This window comes from Macaca nemestrina, chromosome 13 (genome assembly GCF_043159975.1).
Source record: "Macaca nemestrina isolate mMacNem1 chromosome 13, mMacNem.hap1, whole genome shotgun sequence".
NCBI lineage: Eukaryota > Metazoa > Chordata > Mammalia > Primates > Cercopithecidae > Macaca > Macaca nemestrina.
Genome location: NC_092137.1, coordinates 43,998,457 through 44,020,966, shown reverse-complemented (window position 1 = coordinate 44,020,966; position 22,510 = coordinate 43,998,457). Strand labels below are relative to the sequence as shown.

Genomic DNA, 22,510 nt, shown 5'->3' with positions numbered 1-22,510 from the left:
AAGATAGTTTAATTTTTGCAGTTGATTGTAAATTGAAAGAGGGGTACTCTTTTTCCCCTATAATTTTTTTCCCTTCATTTTGACAGTTCTAAAAATAAAATGTCTGGAATTCTCTGCTATCCAGTTCAGTAACCACTAGTCCTATGTGACTGCTTAAATTTAAATTAGTTAAAATATAATTAAGATTTCTGTTTCTTCATCAGAGTAGCCATATGGCTAGTGGCTAACCGTGTTGGACAACACAAGTGAAGAATATTCCCATCATCACAGAAGGTTTGATTTGACAGCTCTGGACTCGATTTTTTCGAGTTTTAATTTTGAAAGATCAAAATTAGGAGTCAAAAGTTAATGTCTTTTATTATATCGTATAAATGATTCCAATGCAAAGATCTCTACCCGCAACTTTTTAAAACTTTTCTCTTTTTGCCACTTTGGAATCTGTTTTGGTTGTAATTGATCAGTTTCTACATATGTAGGATATATTATTATAGAATAGATCTGGGGTTTCTTCTTCCTGATATTTATCTCCACTTTCATATTTGTAATGAGCAGGCAACTTGAGACAGGAAGAGATTATTGAAAAAGAACGTTATAGGCTTTGAGGTTTTTGAAAGGTTTGTAGTTCATACTTAGTGTCAGTTAAAAGAGAAGTTTCGTTACCTTGTGGTTTTAATGGATTGTAGGTGAATATTTTTAAGTTAATATGGTATAATACATGTAATAATATTAGAAGTGAGCTTTTAATAGTGTCTAATTTTTATTTAATCATGCTAAAGATTGAGAAAGTAAATCCTTTGTGCAATTCGTAGTCTCATGCATGAGTTGTTGACTTAAGAGCTTTGACAGATGGGACAAAGGAGAAAAGTCAAACTGAGCAATGGGTGCTTTGGTGGGATTAAGAGGATTGGTCAGAGGAATAAGAAAATCCCGTGTCCAGGGACTGTAGGGGGTGGACCTTAGAGGCTGAAAGTGACTGAGAGGATGGGCATGTCATGGTGTCTCTGGAGGATTTTCTTGGGATTGATGAGAATAATTTAGCAGTGACCCCGCTTTCGTTGTAATCTGCCCAGCTTATATGTCCATGTTAGATTTTCTAATCCAGAGATGAACTCTGGGAGCATTAAGGATGCTGAAATTTCATCGCAGGAGATGCACAAACAGTGTAGCAAACAGAAATCTTCAGCTAGGTTTTGGGGTTTCCTGTTTGCTTTTGTTGTTTCATTTTGCTTTTTTTAATCCTGTAGGTTTTATTGAAAAGTCAAGTGATTTTTTTGCTCTTGAGTTTTAAAAGTTGGTGTTTCATTTCAAACTTAAGGCTAGGGCAAGATGGTTGTGTGAAATTTTTAATTTTAAAGTACCAATAGTTTGAGTCCTGTAGTATGTTCGGCTTCAAAAATTGTATGAATCTAGATGGCAGAAATTTGAAAATTAATTGACCAAATGATACAGTGTTAGTAATCTGCTTTAGTTTATATTTAAAATGTACGGTGCTGAAAATAAATCTTCATTTTTGTTTCTGGAAGAGGAGTTTTACATTTTATAATTACTGTGAATGTAGAAAAAAAAAAAAGTATCCAGCTTAGGATACGGCAGAACAATGCGAGGCACGCAGTTATTTTAGTCATCTAATATGTCAGCATTCAAGAATCTGAACCGATTGTTTAAAAAAAATCTTGTACTTTGTTTCTTTTGTTGCTCATTTCCAACTTTGTCATCTGTCAGAATGCAAAAAAAAATTATCCTTCTATAACCATTGACAGGATAACACAAAAGCTGTCTCCAGGTCGATATTTTGCAGCAATATTTTTAACATACGAACAGTAGTTTTTATAATTTCACCTTGGTGCTCAACCATTTATTATCATATCAGAAGCATGTCAGTAATTCCTTTCTAAATGTCTGCTTCTTTTAGCGCGGAGACCCACATCAAGGGCTTCACACTGAACGATGCTGCCAACAGCCTCCTCATCATAACGCAAGTTAGGCGGGATTATTTGAAAGGTATGTCACAATGCTTGACCTTTACGTCACATTAATGCCTCTGCAGATTTTTCTTGTAACGCCCTTCGAATACTTGGATAAAGGAGTCCATTTAGCAAATTACCTGCTTATCAAGAGCCTTTTGTGGTAGCTGAGAGACGTAAATTACTGTACATGCATTTATAATACAGCTTGAATATGAATGTACTTGTCATTTGACCACTTAGTCCAGTTTCCATTCCATTTAACACAAGATGGGTTTTCTTAAGATGAATCACAGCTCTTCAGACATGCAAAATTTGTGTTCCAGAACGAGAGAAAGTACAGGCTTTCAAGTGCGTTAAAATTCACAGCACAAGTCATTTTGCTTTGGAAATTAACATACTTTAGAGCATCTGAAACAATTCCCAGCAGTTGTTTCTTGCATATTGTGTTGGTTGTGTGTGAGATAGCAAATGAGTTAAATTGAGTGTTAAATGTGTGGGATTGTGCACCAAATGATTATAATATTGATTTTTAAAACTTAATCTAATACTTTTTAAATAGTTCATAACACAAACAGCAATAAAATACAGTGTTTGTTTGAAGTTTAGGTTTTCAAATTAATGTTAAGAGAATGACACCTGAAAGATGTGGACATGACTTTGGGGAGGATTGGGGTGGGAGCCATTGGTTTGGTAGAGGCTGTTTAAGAGTTTTCAAGCGGATGAAATTGGATATGGAGGTCTTACGAATGATCTCCCAAGGGGGACTATGATGAATCTCTTAAATTTAGGTAAGTAACTTTCCACTTCAAGATTTACATTTGAATTTGAGTGAATACAGTGATACTGCAGTTTTGCCAATACAACAAAACCCACTTAGGAGATCTCTAAGGAAGGTTGAAAAAGCTCTGGAAGTGTAACCTCATTGCTTCCTCTCTCTGTAATAATGGTGTTATTCCTCATTGCATGTTTTGGTTTTGTTTTGTTTTAGGGTTTTGTTTTGGTTTTTGGTTTTTTGGTTTTTTGGGTTTTTTTGAGATAGGGTCTCATTCCGTTGCCCAGGCTAGAGTACAGTGGTGGCATGGCTCACTGCAACCTCCGCCTCCTGGGTTCAAGCGATTCTCCCACCTCAGCCTCCTGAGTAACTGGGATTACAGGCGCCTGCCACCATGCCCAACTAATTTTTGTATTTTCACTAGAGACGGGGTTTCACCATGTTGGCCAGGCTGGTCTTGAACTCCTGACCTCAAATGATTCTCCCGCCTTGGCCTCCCAAAGTGCTGGGATTACAGACATGAGCCACCGTGCCCGTCCTGCATGTTTATCACATAATTTCACATCCTTGAGAGGAAGTTGTTGTTTAATTGTGCAACTTTAATGTTGCTTATAATACCTAAATGTACTGGTCTTTAGCTGTCTTCCTAATTGATTAGTACTGAATATGTAAGTGAATAGAAAACACTTTTTGTGCCCAGACTTTTGTGGCTAGGCGCAGTGGCTCACACCTGTAATCCCAGCATTTTGGGAGGCCGTGGCAGGAGGATTGCTTGAGTCCAGGAGTTCAAGACCAGCCTGGGCAATGTAGCGAGACCTGGTCTCTACAAAAAATTTTTAAATAGCCAGGCATGGTGGCATGCGCCTGTAGTCCCAGCTACTTAGGAGGCAGAGGTGGGAGAATCGTTTAAGCCCAGGAGGTTGAGGCTGCCATGACCCATGATGGTGCCACTGCACTCAGCCTGAGCAAGAGCGAAATCCTTCCCCTGGCCCCCCCAAAAATGACTTTATGTCCTGTTAATATTTTATGTAATAAAATGATAAACAATTTTAAAACAATGAAAAGTTAAACTTGCTTGCCATATAAATAAGCTCATTGTCTTAAATAGCTTTTGTTTCTGTAGACATGGAGATAAGAACAAAACACTTTTCTGATTTCAGAGGTTCATTTTTCAGCTGAATCTGACCCAAATTTCTTCAGCTTGATTGGTACCCTTTATTTTTATGTTAGGTGCCCTGTGTAAGCTACAGGAAAGGACATGGTATCATTTATCATCTACTCTTCTGAGCTGTTCAGCTCAACTGGAGGTTGCCTGAGAGCAGGAGCCTTGAACCCACTGTTGCGGCACTACCTCTTCCACCCCCACCCCACCCCCCTTCCTGAGCATATCACCACAAACCTGTTGTTGGAGTAAAATGATCATCAGTGAGGACAGGAGTGGTGTTTGCACTTATTTTGCTCCATGGCTGATGAGAGCTCTTAATTTTTAAAACTCCCCTTCTGTTCTTCTGCCTTTCTCTGTTTTAGGTTTCTTTTTCTCAACCCCATCTAAAATAGGAAGAAAAAATAAAGCCGATTAAATTTTACTGTTGGTGAATATTAATAGCTGATACGTGGCACTTGTACAGTGTAATCAGTATCACTAGTGAGTAATTGTGTAAATGTTGGAATTAGGTGACAGTGGGAAAGGACCTGGGGTGAGGGATGTGGATGGGTATCATTTTTGGTGTCCCTGAAGTCATTAACTGTACAGAAGGCAAGCCTTATATGAGAATAGGATTTAGGTCACAAGGTCCTGTGCTATCTTTGGACAGACATGAAATGGTCTGTTCTCCCCACCCTTCTGCTCTGTCGTGCACACACGCACTCGTAGATGGAAGCCCTGGGATCGTTGGAATCTTCGAGTCTTGTTTAAAAATATGACCTTACCTTGGGCAAACTAATCTCTGTGCCCAGGTGTCTCATCTGTAAAATTGGTACTTGTCTCAGAAGGGTAGTTGTGAGAGCAGCTGTTTAAACTGCTGTGCCTGGTATGTAGTAAATGCTCAATAAGTTTGAGTTACTGTCGTCACCATCATTAATCTTATTTTTGTTATTACTGTTTTAACGTACTGTGGGAAGATCCTCCCTAGCTGACAATATTCTTGGTTAATAAGACTATTATTATAATTATCTGTGTATGACCACCCAGTAACAAAATTTTATCAAGCCTATTATAAACTATATTTTTAAAATAGTATAAAAACATTTTTGTTTCCTATATGTGCATGTGTATTTTTAAATTTTTATTGACTATGCTTTTTAAACTTTTTCTTTTTTCCCATTTTAGAATGAGTGGTTTAGATTGTATATCTCAAATAATTATAAATTGTTTATTCATTAATGAACACTAAATTCATCATGTCTTTCCACTGTATTTTTAGTAGACTTTAATTAATACCCTTTCCCTATTTCTCTGTAAAGCTAAGCTGTTCTTATTTGGAGAGTCTTAGTTTTGTCTAAGTTACATTGCTTTAGTTGCTGTAAAGCTATAAGTTTTCTTTGATAATGGTAGGGGTAATTGTTATGCTGTTCCTCAGTCTACCACTTTATTTCATATCATGATTTTGCTACAGTTTTATGAGTCAGTTAGCTAGAAGGCTATTCCATAGTTATTTACAATCAAGTACTTGAAAGTGTAATACTTCAAAAAAACATGTAAACAAAACTCCATTGATTATACAGATGCTGCTCAACTTACCGATGGGGCTAAGTCCGGATAAACTCATCTTAAGTTGACAATGCATTAACTACCCCATAAACCCATCGTAAGTCAGGGACTCTCTGTATTCATGGGTATCAATAGGCTTTTTTTTTTTTTTTTAATTTAGTGCAAGAAAATAATCACAGGGCATCTAATCATAAAATAAATTTGTTGGTGTGAAAGTTGAATGTTTCAGTTTGGAACATTGATCCTAGAGGGAGATACTGTTTTTGAGAAAGAATTGTTGGGATATTGAGTTTCGATGATCATTTAATCTTTGAGTTAATAAAATCTGGACAAGTATGAACATGGATAGAAGTCACACATTTTTGGAAACTCTAATTTTTAGAAACTCTTATTTATATTCATTTGAACTTATCAACTTTAGTCACTAAATGTTATCCCTAAATGGAACTCATATTGTCGGTAACATTTGTATTTTCTCTGTGCCTGAAAGAAATTTCTCAGGCCTCAAATATCTTATGTAGTCAAGTACATAATTTTGGGGGTATCTCATGAAGTATTAATATTTTCTGTAATCTAAATTATTCATAGCTTTTTGTATATGGCCATTTGGTGCTCATATTTAAAAGCTGGTTTTCAAAATGCATTAAAGTCAGCACAGGTCATATAAGAAAAGCCGTGTCTCCTGCTCTTGTATTTTAGAGGCTCTAACAACGCTGAAAACAGCATTGGATCAGCAGCAGACCCCTTCGGGGACAGCAGTGACCCGCCTCATCCAGGCATTGGCCATGAAGGGTGATGTTGAAAACATAGAAGTAGTTCAGAAGATGGTAAATGGACTCGAAGACTCCATTGGACTTTCAAAAATGGTTTTCATCAATAACACTGCTTTGGCACAAATAAAGAAGTGAGTATTTGCAAGCCTTCTTTTCCTTCATTGGCCACTAGAATGGGCATTACCTGAGATACCACCTTTTAAAAACTTTTAGACATGTGGAAACCGTATCAACTGCAGAGGAAATGTTGATGTTAGTTGCTGATTAGGGAGTAATTATATGTTGAAAAATATGTTTTTTCTTTACCTTAAATCTTAGAATAAACAGCATTTACCAAATTCATAAATCTTGCTCCACAGTTGATAACCTTTCTCATTCCTGTGTATATATGTCAGACCTCTTGTCGAAACACTTTGTTCAGAAATGAAAAATGACCTCATTTGTCAGTAATATTTGACAGGAACACTAGTAGAATATTGTGAAGCAGAGGGCCCTGCAAGCTTGTTAAAAATGTGCATTTCTGTATTCATATTCCTTACCCACCCTGTGAACACACCCCCCCCCACAAAAAGGGAGGTATTTAGAGCTGATTTTCTTACCACTGTCTCTAAATTCCTTTTGAGAATTACCCCTATAGAAGTAAATAAGGACTTGATTTTTAATAAGCCCCCTAGCAAAGTACTTTATGGAATTTGATACTCTTAATATGTTTTTAGAAAAAATGTTCTTTAGTAATCTTGCATACATTTAACGGGACATGATATTAAAATGTAATGTTTGTTTTTGTAGGGGTTTTTTTTGTTTGTTCTTTCTTCGAGCAGAGAAACAGTTGTGTTTTGTTTTGACCTTTTCAAACTATTTCCCCAAATATAACTTTCCTTTAATAAGAAAATGTGATTGTTTTAAATCAGAAGATTGAGGAGATTACTCATCTAAGAACTGGGTGAATTTTAAAGTTTTACCATATAAACACAGTTTTATATGATTTGGAGAACATATTCACTATTAAGTAATTCTTTAAAACTTATAAGAAAAATATATTGTAACAGAGTATTCATTTTTAGAGAATTCTTATGTTTAATATAATTTCAACACAATATTGACTGATTGGATTTAGTATGCCATAACAGTAAGGTATCCATTATAGATTACCTTAACCAAAAAGATAGTCAGAGATAATTTTTACCATAACTTGCTAAATAAGACCATGTAACTGATTTTTTTCAAAGTGTGAAGATACTTTTTCCTGAGGTTTTTAGTATAAATTGAGTATTTTCCAAATGTATCATACCTGACAAAAAGAAATTGAGGCGACTGTAAGTTAGAGACATGCATATATGCCTTTTGAAACATCATCAGTATCTTTCAGAACCCTGGGATGTTAAATATGATTTTTATGCAGTAGTGACCAGTTGTGGATCATAAAGCCAAAATTATAGCATTTATACAAGTTTTCATTTTATATCCAAAGAGTGGCAAAAATATTTAAGATACAGAATTTTTTAAGTTATCTTCATTAATTCTCCTGTATATAGTTGTTTGATCTTGTCTGTAGAGCATTGTTAAAACAAGCAACTATTTCAACTGCTGTGAAATAAGATAAGCAACCACAGTAGCATGAACCAGCTAGTGATTGTTTTTGCTACTTAAATGTGATTGGGTTTCAGTTGCAGTGTTTTTATTTGATTAGGAAAAAAATGAAATACATTTACAAGTAAAGTATTAGCATGAGTGGATATAAAAGTAAGTTCTTATACTAAACTGTCTGCAATATTAATATAAAAGCAAATTTTAAAATAATTTATTTTGTTTTTTTCTAACAGCAATAACATAGATGTCGCAATAGAAAACATTGAAAATATGCTTACTTCAGAGAATCCAGTCATTGAACTCCAATACTTCGGCTTGGCATACTTATTCAGAAAAGTAATAGAGGAGCAGTTGGAACCAGCAGTTGAAAAGAGTAAGTTAGTTGTTTATGCTAAAGAACACAAAAGCACATTTTCTCTCTAGTGAGACTAGACCAAATTTCTTTGGTAGGTGAGTTATACCACTGTTCTAATGATTTTTCTTACCTGTCATTTTTCCAGTAAGCATCATGGCAGAGAGATTGGCCAATCAGTTTGCAATTTATAAACCTGTCACTGATTTTTTCCTTCAACTTGTGGACGCAGGCAAGGTGGACGATGCCAGAGCTCTCCTACAGGTAATGACCCTCCATTCATGGAGCAGTGGGGCTCGAGGCTTGCAAGAAGTAAACTGAGAAATTCCTAGACATAGGTGTGTGGTGGAATACTGGAAATTCAGTGTGGTGCGCAGCTAGCCTGTTTAAATTCAGTGTGAATCAAGGTTGCAGGACAAGGACTGGATGGTAGGTTTTAGGTTAGTTGTTTTTAAAGATCCCAGATCAAACCAGAAATGTCCTTAGAATTAAGGTTGGAAGGGAGTGGGGTGGGGAGTAGGTAGGGGCAATGAGTTTTGCTGAAATAATTAAAGGCAAATGTTTCTGTGCAGATAGGTAATGCAAAACAACAATTTCTTTGATTTTCTGCTTTAATTTCTCAAATGCTCTAGATACTGTGCATCACCATGGCAACACAGTTTGCAAACAAAAAGTAGGAAATGTTTGCTTTTCAAGTACAGCTTCTCACTTGAATACTCAAACATTCTCGGTGCCTTATTCAAGGTTTATTAAGAGTTGAATATGTTTTCTATTCACTTGTGTGTCACAGACACATTAAATGACAAATGCAGGTCTCTGTGGCCCGCACTCTCAGTTAAATTAGCAATCTTCAGCGAAGGAGACAACTGCATTCATGCCATTTTAACAGCACTAAATATAAAGCTACGCCAAGTGCCGACAGAACGGTGGGTGATCGGAGCTGCCACTGGCAATGTACACAAACAGGCACCGCCGGGGAGCCCCTTCCCAGCAGGTGGCAGTCAAACAGTCACCGTGATCCCGCCAGCGGCTGTGTTTGTGTAGACTCCCTGTGTCAAATTGAGGCCTGGGACCAATTTCTGATCGTAAATAGTATTATATTCCCTTACATTTTTACCAGCTGCGGAAGATGTTAAGTAGTAGATAGGGAAGGTAAAACTGTACCCATGTGCTTGACCTCCAGTTTTGATCCTTAAAGTTCATCTAGTTTGACAGTGGAATCCAAGCCATTTTTAAAAGGAATTCTTGAAAAACTGGGTCTCTGTTAACAGTTTTATAAAGGATGAATTAGCACTGCTTCTCAGACTCTTACTTTTGTTGCTGGAGAAGAGAAATTCCAGTTCACTGGGAATTTTCTTGCTTTGTTTGGCTTGTTTACTTTTTTTTCCCTTTGATTTTTTTTTTTTTTTTTTTTTTAATTTTAAGGAAAAGGCAGTTTATGATAGGGATTTCAGGACTTTTAAAATTGTTTTATTTTGCTATCTTCCGTGGTTTAAAAAAAAAAAGATACTCATGCTTTATCTTCATACGTACATATCTAAGTACCTACTAGGGGTGTAATAAGCATATACATATCTAATTTTACACATGATGGTATGCAATCAGTTTTAACACATCCTTTTGATAGTTCTTTAGAAAGTGGCACTTGGTACTTCATCTACCAGCTTGTTCTCTGCCATAATCAAGGTTTTTCTTGAAGAGCACGATTGACAGCTGCCTAGGTGGGAGGCAGCAGGGATGGTACCTACTCCCTCAGAAAGAACTGCGTTATGTGCAGTGACCTCACCGAAGGGCTCTTGGTGGTAGCTGAGTGTTGATGCCACAGCAGAGTCTTTTCATTTACCATCTCATCACTAGACTGGGGTTTCAGATGATAAACCCTTCACCCATCCTTTACCTGCTTGTCAAACAGTAAGAGATTATTCTTGCTGTAGCGAAGAATACTTTATTCACAGATGTCAAAAACATCAGTGCATAATGTAAATGTTCTGTGTGTCCCTAAAAAGTTTTTTATACCATTAGTTTTAGTATTGACAGTGTTTTAAAGCTTTGAAAGAGCAGTGTTCTTTTAGAAACTTAAAAGAATGACATCTGTGATGAGTGTAAACTAAAATATTGTCTTGCCATATTTGATTTTACTATAGCATCTAAGATTGGATAGACACTTGATTTATCTGGTCTGTCATATAAACTTTTTTTTGAGTTTAACTTTGGTCTCTTTCTCAAGCGCTGGCTGTCTGTTGCAATGAAAGCCTTTTATAAAATAGAGAGATTGAAATCAGTCCTTTTGTATGCATAAGTGTAGGTAATTATACTTTAAAGAGAACTTGCTTTGTACATTTTAATTTTTATAAAGAAACGAGCAGTTATCTCCCTGACACCTTATTAAATGTATAATTAACCTTATGATCCCTAGCTCACTTGTGAATGCTTGGCAGTATAATTGGAGAGGAATAGTGTTTCTTTTTTTCCTCTTTCTTTGCAGTCCTAAACCTTATTCTGTGGTTGTTGAAGCATTAGTTTAATTTTTCCCTTTTCTTTTTAAACAAACTTTATACTTGCAATGCCAAGGACAGCATTTAGCAAAGCTTGGCATAGCTTACACTTGTTTTCTTTTTTCTTGCCTTAAAAAATAATAGTCGACTATTAGGCCTTCCTATTGGTAATAATACACTACTGTATTATTGTGAACTTTCTTAATTGGAAATATTCAGTTTGATCCGCTTGTTTATCAGAAACCTTCACTTACTGAATAATGTTTTAATTTTTAGAGATGTGGTGCAATTGCTGAACAAACCTCGATTTTGTTGGTGTTCTTCCTTAGGAATGCTGGGAAACAAGGAAAGGTACTCTGCTTTACTTGCTAACAAATCAACGATACTGCACGTGCCTTGCTCAGAAGTATTGAATTTAACATAAAAGCCTATTGGTTCAGGACCTTATTTGAGAATACTGTAGAGATTCAAGACTTTTCTTGTCTTTACTTACTTTTAGAGGATGTTGATAGAGTCAGTTTTGTCATCTTTTAGCTGTAACTAGAAATGTAAAACAAGTTCATGCAGGAATTTTCCACTTACATAGTTATGCATTGAGAGCTCCAAGAAAAGGCCCTTAAAAATGCAAGATTAGGCCAGGCATGGTGGCTCACACCTGTAATCCCAGCACTTTGGGAGGCCGAGGTGGGTGGATCACTTGAGGTCAGGAGTTTGAGACCAGCCTGGCCAGCATGGCGAAACCTTGTCTTTACTTTAAAAAAAAAAAAAAAAAAGGAAGATTAAAATTACATTGCTTAGGTCACCTTGGGACAGTTAACAATGCAGAAGCACTGCCAAGGGAAATGTATACTCCAGAGTGTCTCCCAGCACGTGGCTACTTTTGAGCATTTATCAGGTATAAACCATCAGGTAAATGAGCCACTTGGCTTTCAAATTGATATGGAGCCACAAATATTCTAATTTGTACAGTTACTTTTTTTTTTACACTGTATAAGGGGTGGGTGAGTGTGTAACAGAACCAAGTCCTTTTGAAAAATTTATTATTATTTTAAAAAGTTTCTGTGGGTACATAGTAGGTATATTAAATTCTATTGATGTTTAACAGTAAGTATAAAATTAAATTTCTCTTAGATCTCATTTTACCTCTTGTACACCAGAAACTACATTCTTAGTTTATTTGGGTTCTTTATGAAGTTTCAAACCACATGTCGACTGTGATGCTTGTTTTACTTGAAACATTTAGGCTGTGTCCATTTTGGGAGATCTACGTTTTCCTTAATTTCTACACACTTCCCCTAAATATACCTACACTTTTTAAAAATTTGCTTCATTGCGTCTGACTCATGTATTTATTTACTATAAACAACTTTTAGAAAGTATTTAATTGCCCTTTCTTTCCTGTCAGAGGCTACGTTTTTATATTTGTGATTAAAAAGTACAAGGAATCTGAAAAGCACTTGTCAGTCCACATGTGGGATTGTGCCAAGTCCCTGTTCCCTTGTCCAGGAGATGGGACGGGAAATGCACAGCAACATATCTCCTTAGAACATTCCACCCAGGAGAGTTTAAAATAGAAGAAGCCCTGGGAGGATGCAGGTCCAGGTGTGGACTGAATAAACATGCTATAAAAAGGAGTTAGGATTTTTAAGATGCCTGTTAACAGTGTTCCATTGTTTGACAGTAAAGTAGTTAAGCCAGATTTTGCTCCTCTTGGTGAGATGGGAAGAAGGCATAAATGTTTATATGTCCATCATGGATTTATCCGGCGATGTTGGAGTAGGGTGGGAAATACTCAGCAGATATTCATTAGGGCATAGCAGTTCTGTATTCACTTGCTACAGGAAATAAAACCATAGCTGAGTCTGCTTATTCCCTGGAAGAAGTAAGTAAAAATTTCAGTGAGATCCTGGAAATGCTCTTTTTTGTATGTCAAGTGGGTAAAACTTCAGAATGTTTTAACTGAATTCTTTACAATTTCATCAACCAGTTGTGGCACCTAAAGATAGGGTTATCTGTCTACCCTTGGGAATCTTATAACTTCTTGGTATGGTATGGTCACCACTTGACAAAAGAAACAGTGTTTTTCATATTCTAGGAAAATATTTGTAGAAATGTAAGTGGAATTGCATTAACTGTGAAAAATGCTGGTTTGTTTTAGCTGTAGATTATTGAGTCAATATCAAATGCTAATATACAAGGGACAATAGTCCATTAAATTGAATAGGCAGTTCTGTTATAATTATTGTGAAAAATTTTAATATAGGGTTGATTTGTCAGTGTTCTATTTCACTGTTAATTTGAGGTTTTGGTAATATTACCTTTATTTAATTTCCTAGGCATCAACTCTGAAATCTCTGTTAGAATTGATTCCTGAATTAAACGAAAAGGAAGAAGCATATAGTTCCCTCATGAAAAGCTATGGTAATATAAGTTTAATTTGACTATATTATTGGATTATTTAAATGGCTTTATTATTTAAGTGACTATGTTATGTAAATGACTTGTAGTATAGTCAACTAAGTCAGTCTTCAGCTCAAAGGCAGTAATCCTAAATATCAGGTAATTATGATATAAATAACTCAGTGCTAGAATATGTTTTTAAACCATATATTAAGAAAAATATGAAATTATGCATATAACTTTAACATTAAAAAGTATTACTGAACATCTTCCGAGCAGTCCAGGTATATTGAGTAGAATCCCAGTCTCCTGGAAAGACCTAGAAATCCTCTTGGACTTATATATCAGAAACTAGTTCAGTCTCCCCAAGGGCCTGCCACCTGAAACAAGCAGAAATTTGAGACTCACTTAACCGGCCTTCTTGCTCCTTCAGTACTCTCTCTGCTTGCCTGCTACTCCTTTGAAATGATAGACCCTTGATTAAAAAGTAGCCCAAGGTTTTTACGTCCCAGTTCAAATTCTGGTCTTTTAACCAGTTTGTTCCCTGATTGCCAGACAATCACATATGAAAGGAAACTAGTCTAAAGTTTCCTCAGTCATCAAAATAAATGTTAGCATTTCTCAATCATGATCGCCTCTCCATCTGTTGCCCACTGATTTGCTCACTGGAGGCATGGGGTAAATAATTGCTTCATTGATTTTATCTATGGGAGGACAACAGACTCAGGAGTCAGAATTAGTAAGTCAGTTCTCTTTTTCTATACTTCTGAGGAGAACATTCTGTATTTCAAAATAGAGATATAGTCATAAAATTTCTCAAATTTCCAGTAACCACAGGCATACCTGGAAGATATGGTTCCAGACCACCACATTAAAGCAAATATATAATGAACAAAGTGAGTTACATGAATTTTTTGGTTTCCCAGTGCATATAAAAGTTACATTTACACGATAGTGTAGTGTATTAAGTGTGCAATAGCGTTATGTTTTTTAAAAATACATACCTTAATTTTAAAATACTTTATTGCTAAAAATAGTTAACAATCCTCTGAGCCTTCAGTGAGTCGTAATCTTGCTGGTAGAAGGTCTCGCCTCAATGCTGATGGCTGAAGGTTGAGGTGTCTTAAAATAAGACAACAATAAAGTTTGCCACATCAACTGACTTTTCCTTTCATGAAAGATTTCTCTGTACTATGCGATGTTGTTTGTTAGCATTTTATCTGCAGTTGAACATCTTTTCAAAATTGGAGTCAATCTTCTCAAACCATACAATTGCTTTATTAACTAAATGTATGCCATATTCTAAAGCCTTTGTTGTCATCTAAACAGTGTTCACGGCATCTTCACCAAGAGTAGATTCCTTCTCAAGAAACCACTTTCTTTGCTCATCTGTAGGAAACAGCTTCTCATCATGTTAAGTTTGATCATGAAATTGCAGCAGTTCAGTCACATCTTCAGGCTCCACTTCTCCTTCTAGTTGTCTTGCTATTTCCACCACATCTGCAGTGATTTCCTCCACAGAGATCTTGAGACCCTCGAAGGGGTTCATCCACGAGGGTTGGAGTCAGCTTCTCCCAAACTCCTGTTAATAAGTGTTCTTAATGGCATCTAGAATGGTGAACCTGTCCCAGAGGGTTTTCAGTTCACTTTGCCCAGATCCATCAGAAGAATCACTGTCTGTGTCAGCTATAGCCGTATGAAACATGTTTGTTTTTGTTTTAATTTTATTTTGAAAACATGGAATGCTTTACACATTTGCATGCCATCTTTGTGCGGGGGCCATGCTAATCTTCTCTGTATCATTCCAATTTTAGTGCATGTGTTGCCGAAGTGAGCCCAGAATGTATAAGACTTGAAAGTCTAGATTACTCCTTGATCTATGGGCTGCAGAATGGATGTTGTATTAGGGCACCTGAGAACATTAATCTCCCTGTATATCTCCTTCAGAGCTCTTGGGTGACCAGGTGCATTATCACTGAGCAGTAATATTTTGAAAGGAATCTTTTTTCTCCTGAGCAGTAGGTCTCTACAGCAGGCTTTAAATACTCAGTAAACCATGTATAAACATCAGTGCTGTCCTCCAGGCTTTGTTGTTCCATTTATAGAACACAGACAGAATAAATTTAGCATAATTCTTAAGGGTCCTAGGATTTGGGAATGGTAAGTGAGCACTGGCTTCAACTTAAAGTCACCAGCTGCATTAGCCATTGAAAATAGAGTCAACCTGTCCTTTGAAGCCAAGCATTGGCTTTTCCTCTCTAGCTATGAAAGTCTTAGATGACATCTTCTAATATAAGACTGTTTTATCTACATTGAGTATCTGTCGTTCAGTGTAGCTGCCTTCATCAGTGGTCTTAGCTAGATTTTCTGGATAACCTGCTGTAGCTTCTGCATCAGCATTTGCTGCTTCACCTTGGACTTTTATGTCATAGAGATGGCTTCTCTCCTTAAACCTCAAGAACCAGCCTCTGCTAGCTTCAGACTTTCCTTTTATAACTTCTTCACCTCTCTCAGCCTTCTTAGAATTGAAGAGTGTTAGGGCCTTGCACTGGATTAGGCTTTGGCTTTTAAGGGAATGTTGAGGCTGGTTTGATCTTATATCCAGACCAATAAAACTTTCTCCATTTCAGCAGTAAGGCTGTGTCAGTTTCTTATCATTTGTGTGTTCAGTGGAGTAGCACTTTTAATTTCCTTCAAGGACTTTTCCTTTGCATTCACAACTGGCTGTTCCACGCAAGAAGCCTCGCTTTCAGCCTATCTCGGCTTTTGACATGCCTTCCTCAGTAAGCTAAGCTTAATCGTTTCTCACTTTTGATTTAAAATGAGAGATGTGTGACTCTTCCTTTCACTTGAACACTTAGAGGTTATTACAGAGTTTTTAATTGGCCTAATTTCAATATTGTTGTGTCTCAGAGAATAGGGAGGCCTGAGGAGAGGAAGACGGCAGAACTGCTAGTCAACATCGCAGTCAGAACACATTTCTCACGTTTGCCATCTTCGTGTGCATGGTTCATAGCACCCCCCAAACAATTACAGTAGCAACATCAAAGATCACTGGTCACAGATCACCATAACAGACATAACAATAATAAGTTTGAAATATTCCAAGAATTACCAGAGTGTGACACGGAGACACAAAGCAAGCACGTACTGTTGGAAAAATGGCATTGATAGACTTGCTCAAGGCAGGGTTACCACAAACCTTCAATTTGTAAATAACGCAACATCTGTAAAGTGTATTAAAGCCAAGGTATGCCTGTCATGTAAAATCGTGTCAAATGCCTAAAACTATATGTGTTACTACTAAATTAGGTAATCCATCTTGGGAGGAAGGTAGAAAAATCAGGAAGTAAGAAGGCAAGATGCTGGAATTTTCAGAGCAGCTTCCTAGAAGATAGAGCTTGAGCCCTTGATAGTAGTAGGGAAAGGGTTCAGCTCCTTAGGGAGGAGAATAAAGGATTTACACAAGAAGTTGACTTCATGGAAACAGCAAAGATGTGTTCCAACTCCTCTAAGAGCTGATGAGTCATTCACCCTCATTCCACTCTGGGAGACTCTGATTGCTCAACTTCTTATATCCACGTTAGGGGGATCCCCTGATGCTGCTGGAGTTGCGATTGACAATATCAGAGTCAGCGTAGGGCAGGGGTTTATTTGGTGGTTAGATGCTAACAATCTAATGCAAAATTAAAGAGTTGAATTACCAGCAGTAATTGTTAGCAGAGACCTTACGATCTCGATGGTAAACTAAAAAATTTCCACAAGTCAGCCACAAGTAGACAGCCAGCCAAATTTGGCTCCTAAGTTATTTTATCATTCACTTAAGTGAAACTAGTGTAACTTGTTAATGTCTTATAGGTTTTTTTTTTTTTTTTGAGACGGAGTCTTGCTCTGTCACCCAGGCTGGAGTGCAGTGGCACGATCTCGGCTCACTGCAAGCTCCGCCTCCCAGGTTCACGCCATTCTCCTGCCTCAGCCTCCCGAGTAACTGGGACTACAGGTGCCCGCCACCATGCCCAGCTAATTTTTTGTATTTTTAGTAGAGACAGGGTTTCACTGTGTTAGCCAGGATGGTCTTGATCTCCTGACCTCATGATCTGCCCACCTTGGCCTCCCAAAGTGCTGGGATTACAGGCGTGCGCCACCGCGCCCGGCCTATAGGTTTTTTTTGTGTGTATCACTGTAGCTAACTATATTCTCCATATTTATTTCACAATAGAAAAATGAAAAACTTTTTTGGTGTTGAGCTGATGATCTTGATGTAGATTTCTCCATAATTGACATGTCCCTCTCCACAACAGTTCCTGGATTATCTTGATTTCAAAGTGGTTTTAAGCCAAAGGGGATTGAATGGTATGTGTGTATATTATTTTATAACTGAGGACTTCAGTTTGTGGTCACTTGAACTATCATAGGTCTTCAAAATAATACCTAAGTGAATGGTACCATTAGTATTATTCTAAAGGCCTTTAAATGTAGCCATATTTGTCATTTTCTTCTCCTTCAAACTGAGTGATGCTGAATGAGGGATGTAGAGAAGAAGTGAGGGAGATGGTAGATTCTGAGCATGGCTTCTTACTGAAGGTAGTTAAGTGTTCATTTGCCATGGGATGAAGGGATCCAGCCATCCCTGAGTGGCTAAGTGTTTTGGTGAAAAGAATAAGATAGGTTGTCTTTATTTCTGATTAATAGTTTTTTCTTTGTCAGTCTCAGAGAAAGATGTCACATCTGCTAAAGCACTGTATGAACATTTGACTGCAAAGAATACAAAATTGGATGATCTGTTTCTCAAGCGTTACGCATTTTTGCTGAAGAATGCTGGAGAGTCTGTCCCTTTCACTGAACCCCCTGTGAGTATTTCTTAATTAAAGGGAAAAAATACCTCTACAGATTTATGTACGCTTCATAACAATGTATAAGAAAATAAGTTGAAGACTTAATTACATGAGGATTAGATCTCTGTGAAGAGCCCTCAGGGGATGGCTTGAGGGACTGAGCAGCGTGCCTTGGCTGCAGCAGTGGGAGAACATAGCTCTCTGGGGCCACAGTTTAAAATACAAGGTCTCAGACCTTCAGCTATAGGCATGGATTTACCAAATGTCCTTGGGGCAGTTCTATCATTTCAACTTGAAATAGGATGAAATAGGTTCAACAGCCAAGCATATTATGTCACTGGTAATTACTTGTTCATTTACATAAGTTGGTTTTTTATTTCTTCATGTAGGAAAGTTTTTTTTTTTTTTGGAAACGGAGTCTCGCTCTGTCGCCCAGGCTGGAGTGCAATGGCACGGTCTCGGCTCACTGCAAGCTCCACCTCCCGGGTTCAAGCGATTCTCCTGCCTCAGCCTCCCGAGTAGCTGGGATTACAGGGGCCCGCCACCATGCCTGGCAAATTTTTATATTTTTAGTAGAGATGGGGTTTCACCATGTTGACCATGCTGGTCTTGAACTGCTGACCTTGTGATCCACCCACCTCGGCCTCCCAAAGTGCTGGGATTACAGGCGTGAGCCACCGCACCCGGCCTGTTTTCTTTAATAAGAGAAATCACATATGCACAATTCCTTTTTGTTGCATCATTGAACTGAAAGTCAGTACACCATGTTTATTTCGAACACCTCAGCCTTCCATACCCAGGTGTAAATACCTCCATATGTGCACGTACACACATGCTTGCAGATACACACGTACCCTAAACTCCTGCTGCTAACTTTGACTCTGAACCCAAGGCCCTTGAACTTGTGATTTAATGAAACAAGAAGGTGTGCTGAAGCTTGAGGGGCAGTATCTTCCATGGGCCTGGCCGTCTTAGCTACCAGTTGGTAGTGTTTATGATTTTTTAAGTTTTGTACCATCACCTCTTGCTGGTAGCTTTATCTCTAACTTCCCTCTTTTTTTCTCCTTAACAGGAAAGCTTTGAATTTTATGTACAGCAGCTAAAAGAATTGAGGGAAAATTCTTCCTGAAATAAGCAGGCGATACTTTGTTTTGTATATATTTGTGATTCTGTGTCTACATGTTATTTTGAAGTGTATTTGAAGGGAAAAATAAATGAAAATTTTCTTTATGTGTGACACATGTTCAAAATCTTATTGACCATAACTGTGCGCTTGGTTATTGGACATTTTTGGAGTTTTTTTCTTCTGGCATAAATTGATAGCATTTTCCTCAGTGCTGCTGCTGTGGGAAGCCATACTTTTTCAAGATTCTTCCCCTAATTGGCTCTTTGGTTTCCCTGCTCTGTTTCATTTATTTCATTAAAATGTTATTCCTTTATTTAAGACTCGCTTATTAGTCTGCTGTTTCTCTGAAAAATTTTAGAGCTAAGTGTAGTGATCGTGAACTTTCTATTGCATAATATTCTGCAATATAACAATTCCTTACATGTGTGAAGTCCTGCATAACTTTCAAATTTCATTAAATGTTGGCACTAGGAGTCATCAGATCTAGCCTTCATCATTTTCCAGTGAGAAGCAGAGACCCAAAGGGCCTGTCACTTGTGCTTGTTCAGGGGGCTGTCTGTCATGCCTGGAGGCTCTTCGGCATACTTCCCCCTCTTTCCCTTCTGCCACCGTGGCTTCCAAGCACCTCTGTTCATAGAACGTCTCTGAAATTGAGTCTTGGTCATGACTTATCCCAAAGTAGAGTGATGTGTTTCCTCTCATTTTAGTTTCAGGACTTTGTCAGCACAAGCTGTGCCCTAGGCTTGTTACTTTATACTCAATATCCTGAAAAGATGTGGCTTCATCTATGAAGGGGCAAAATATTGGTTTGTATTTAATTTTTTGAAATAAAAATTATCCCTATATTGACTCTCATGCCTGTTAATATCTACACTGTAAATAGTGACTTCAAAAAAAATTCTAAGATAGGTAGTCAAGAGAGTTTGCCATTATAAAACATGTCTTAATATGGAATATTGACCTAACTGGAGATGAGGTAATTAATTACCAAAATGTTGAAAATGTTTTGAGAACTCTTCCGATTTTGGGGTATTCCTTGTTCATTTGAATTTGGTGAGTCCCTGCTGTTCAGTTTCAATGCCAACTTGGGTCACACTGTTCACATCAGGGGAGACCTTGCCTTGGGGACATAGGCAGGCTGCTTGCAACTTGTGCTGTTGACCTTCTGTCTTGTGGGACTCTCTCTCCTGCATCTGCTACCTGCCCGCAGATGGTGTGAGAGGGAGGGTTGATGGCAGGAAGCCAGAAAGTAAATGTCGTCATGGTATTAGCCAGGCTTTTACTTCACCTCTTTTTATGGCCTTAGATTTAAGGAAGCGGGGGGCATGGCCAATGTTGAGTCTTGGCCCAGTGGACATAGTGCCTTGAGCACTGCCCAGGTGCAGGACCTGCACATGTTACAGGTTTGCCAAGTGTCTTTTTTTTTTTTTTTCTTTTTTGAGATAGAGTCTTGCTCTGTTGTTCAAGCCAAAGTGCAGTGGTGCAATCTCAGCTCACTGCAACCTCCGCCTCCCGAGTTCAAGTGATTCTCGTGCCTCAGCCTCCCAAGTAGCTGGGATTACAGGCGTGCGCCACCATACTCAGCTAATTTTTGTATAGTAAAGATGGAGTTTCACCATGTTGGCCAGGTTGGTCTCGAACTCCTGGCCTCAAGTGATCCTCCCCCTGCCCTCGCTTCAGCCTCCCAAAGTACTGGTATTACACACCTGGCCAAGAGCCTCACTCCTGTGTACATCTTTAGTGATTGCACTGAAGTAGGCCTTATTTTTTGCAGTCATGCTAACGACAAGTTAGTCAACATTCACTAATTGACATTCATTAAAATAGGTCTCCAAGGTGAGGCATAACCTTGGGGTGTAATCTGGATTTCACAATCTTTGGGGAAACTGAAAGTACCATCTCCTGTGCATGAAGTGACTCCACACTGGCCCTTGTACGTTGACTCTGGTAAAATGTGAGTGTAATACAGAGGAAATAGGTAAGACCCCCTTATCTAGAACTCTGAACAGCAGCGGGGGGGGGTTACAAAGGACTAGCTATTCAGATATCTTTTGCACTGTATTGGTTCCCCTATTGAACATAAATATTTAAAGTATAATAACTGTATATTGTAGGTGGGCTTTTGAGTGTTCTAAATATCTAATAGCTAAATTGAAATAAGTAGAAATATAAACAAAATTTAGCAGCTTTCTGTAATACATTTACACTCAAATTATAAGCAGCTAATTCTAAAAAGATGTCATTATAAACTATTGAAAACTATAGTATTTTATATATAATTATATGTTCATGTATTTGAACGCAATATAATTTTAACTGAAATGCTTTGAATAAAGTATACTCTAAATGTGGGCTGCTGCTGCCTTTTTTTTTTTTTTTAAAAAAAAAAAAAAAAACAAAACAGTGTCACTCTGTGGCCCAGCCTGGAGAGCAGTGGCATGATCACAGCTCACTGCAGTGTTGACCTCCCAGGCTCAGGTGATCCTCCCACCTCAGATTCCCAAGTAACTGGGGCTACAGGTGCATGCCACCACAGCCAGCTAATTTTTTGTATTAATTTGAATAAATGGGGTTTTGTCCAGTTACCCAGGTTGGTCGTGAACTTATGGGCTCAAGAAATTCACCCACCTCAGCCTCCCAAAATGTTGGCATTACAGGCATGAGGTCCTGCACCCAACTGGCACCTTCGTTTTTATCTTATCAAATGTTTGCACAAGTACTTTAAGCCATTTCAGAAGACTTCAGTCTTAGAATTATAAATTAAAACTGAGGCAGGGACCTCTGTTAGGACCAGAATTTCCTTGTTAAATGGCCTGTAGGTTGTATGTGGACAACCAACAAAGTCACTGCTTATCTGTTTTAAGGACAAGCAGATAATTTGAGACCTCTGTGGGACAAAGTTGGCAAAACTTAGAGTAAATTGACACCTAAAATGAAGGAGGTTCTATCTATCAGCATTTTACGTCCCCATAGATGGCTGGGGCCCACCCACCTCATGGACAGTCCGCCTTCAGCACCTGTACCCTTTTTTGAGAATGCTGAGATCACAATCAGTGTCACCTCTGCCTCTTGGACCCCTCACCCAACATATTGTTCCCTTTCCAGGTCTTCCACAGCTGCTTGAGCAGAGCAGGTATCACACATACTGTCTTCCACACAGATTCTGAACTTCGCAAGGACCAGTTCTTGGTCTCGTTGCGTGTCCCCAGACCTAGCATAATCCTGTCACAGTAAATCAAGCTGTCTGTAGTCAGTTCTGTGGGTTCTAAACACTGCACCTACTACTATGGGTCAGGCTGCCCTTTTGCAAAGAGAATTCACCATGAGAAACCTAGGCTTACAGCAGTGAATTTGCCCAGAATCAACTTGATAAGTCGCATGGCTAGGACTCTAACTAAAATCATTTACTTCCTATGAGAATACAAAATGAAAGCAATCCGGTTTAAAGTCAGTTAAAAGTCAAATTGGAATTGAAACTATAAGAATATTC

At 38.0% G+C, this 22,510-nt stretch overlaps 1 protein-coding gene and 1 non-coding gene across 2 annotated transcripts in view; one reads left to right on the top strand and one right to left on the bottom strand.

The window, feature by feature from the left end:
• The window catches only part of LOC105464939 (leucine rich pentatricopeptide repeat containing), a 117,043-nt gene extending 97,710 nt beyond the window's left edge, over window positions 1-19,333 (top strand). The window contains exons 31-38 of the mRNA XM_011713089.2: window positions 1,913-2,001; window positions 6,149-6,353; window positions 8,046-8,185; window positions 8,313-8,428; window positions 10,936-11,010; window positions 12,996-13,080; window positions 17,767-17,909; window positions 18,967-19,333. Coding sequence (XP_011711391.2) covers window positions 1,913-2,001; window positions 6,149-6,353; window positions 8,046-8,185; window positions 8,313-8,428; window positions 10,936-11,010; window positions 12,996-13,080; window positions 17,767-17,909; window positions 18,967-19,023 — 910 coding nt within the window. The 3' untranslated portion in view covers window positions 19,024-19,333. The remainder of the gene's footprint in view (window positions 1-1,912; window positions 2,002-6,148; window positions 6,354-8,045; window positions 8,186-8,312; window positions 8,429-10,935; window positions 11,011-12,995; window positions 13,081-17,766; window positions 17,910-18,966) is intronic.
• Window positions 14,791-14,897, bottom strand: LOC112423773 (U6 spliceosomal RNA). Its single transcript, XR_003014329.1, has one exon. It is a non-coding gene; the product is annotated as a U6 spliceosomal RNA (small nuclear RNA).
• Window positions 19,334-22,510: the final 3,177 nt, after the last annotated feature.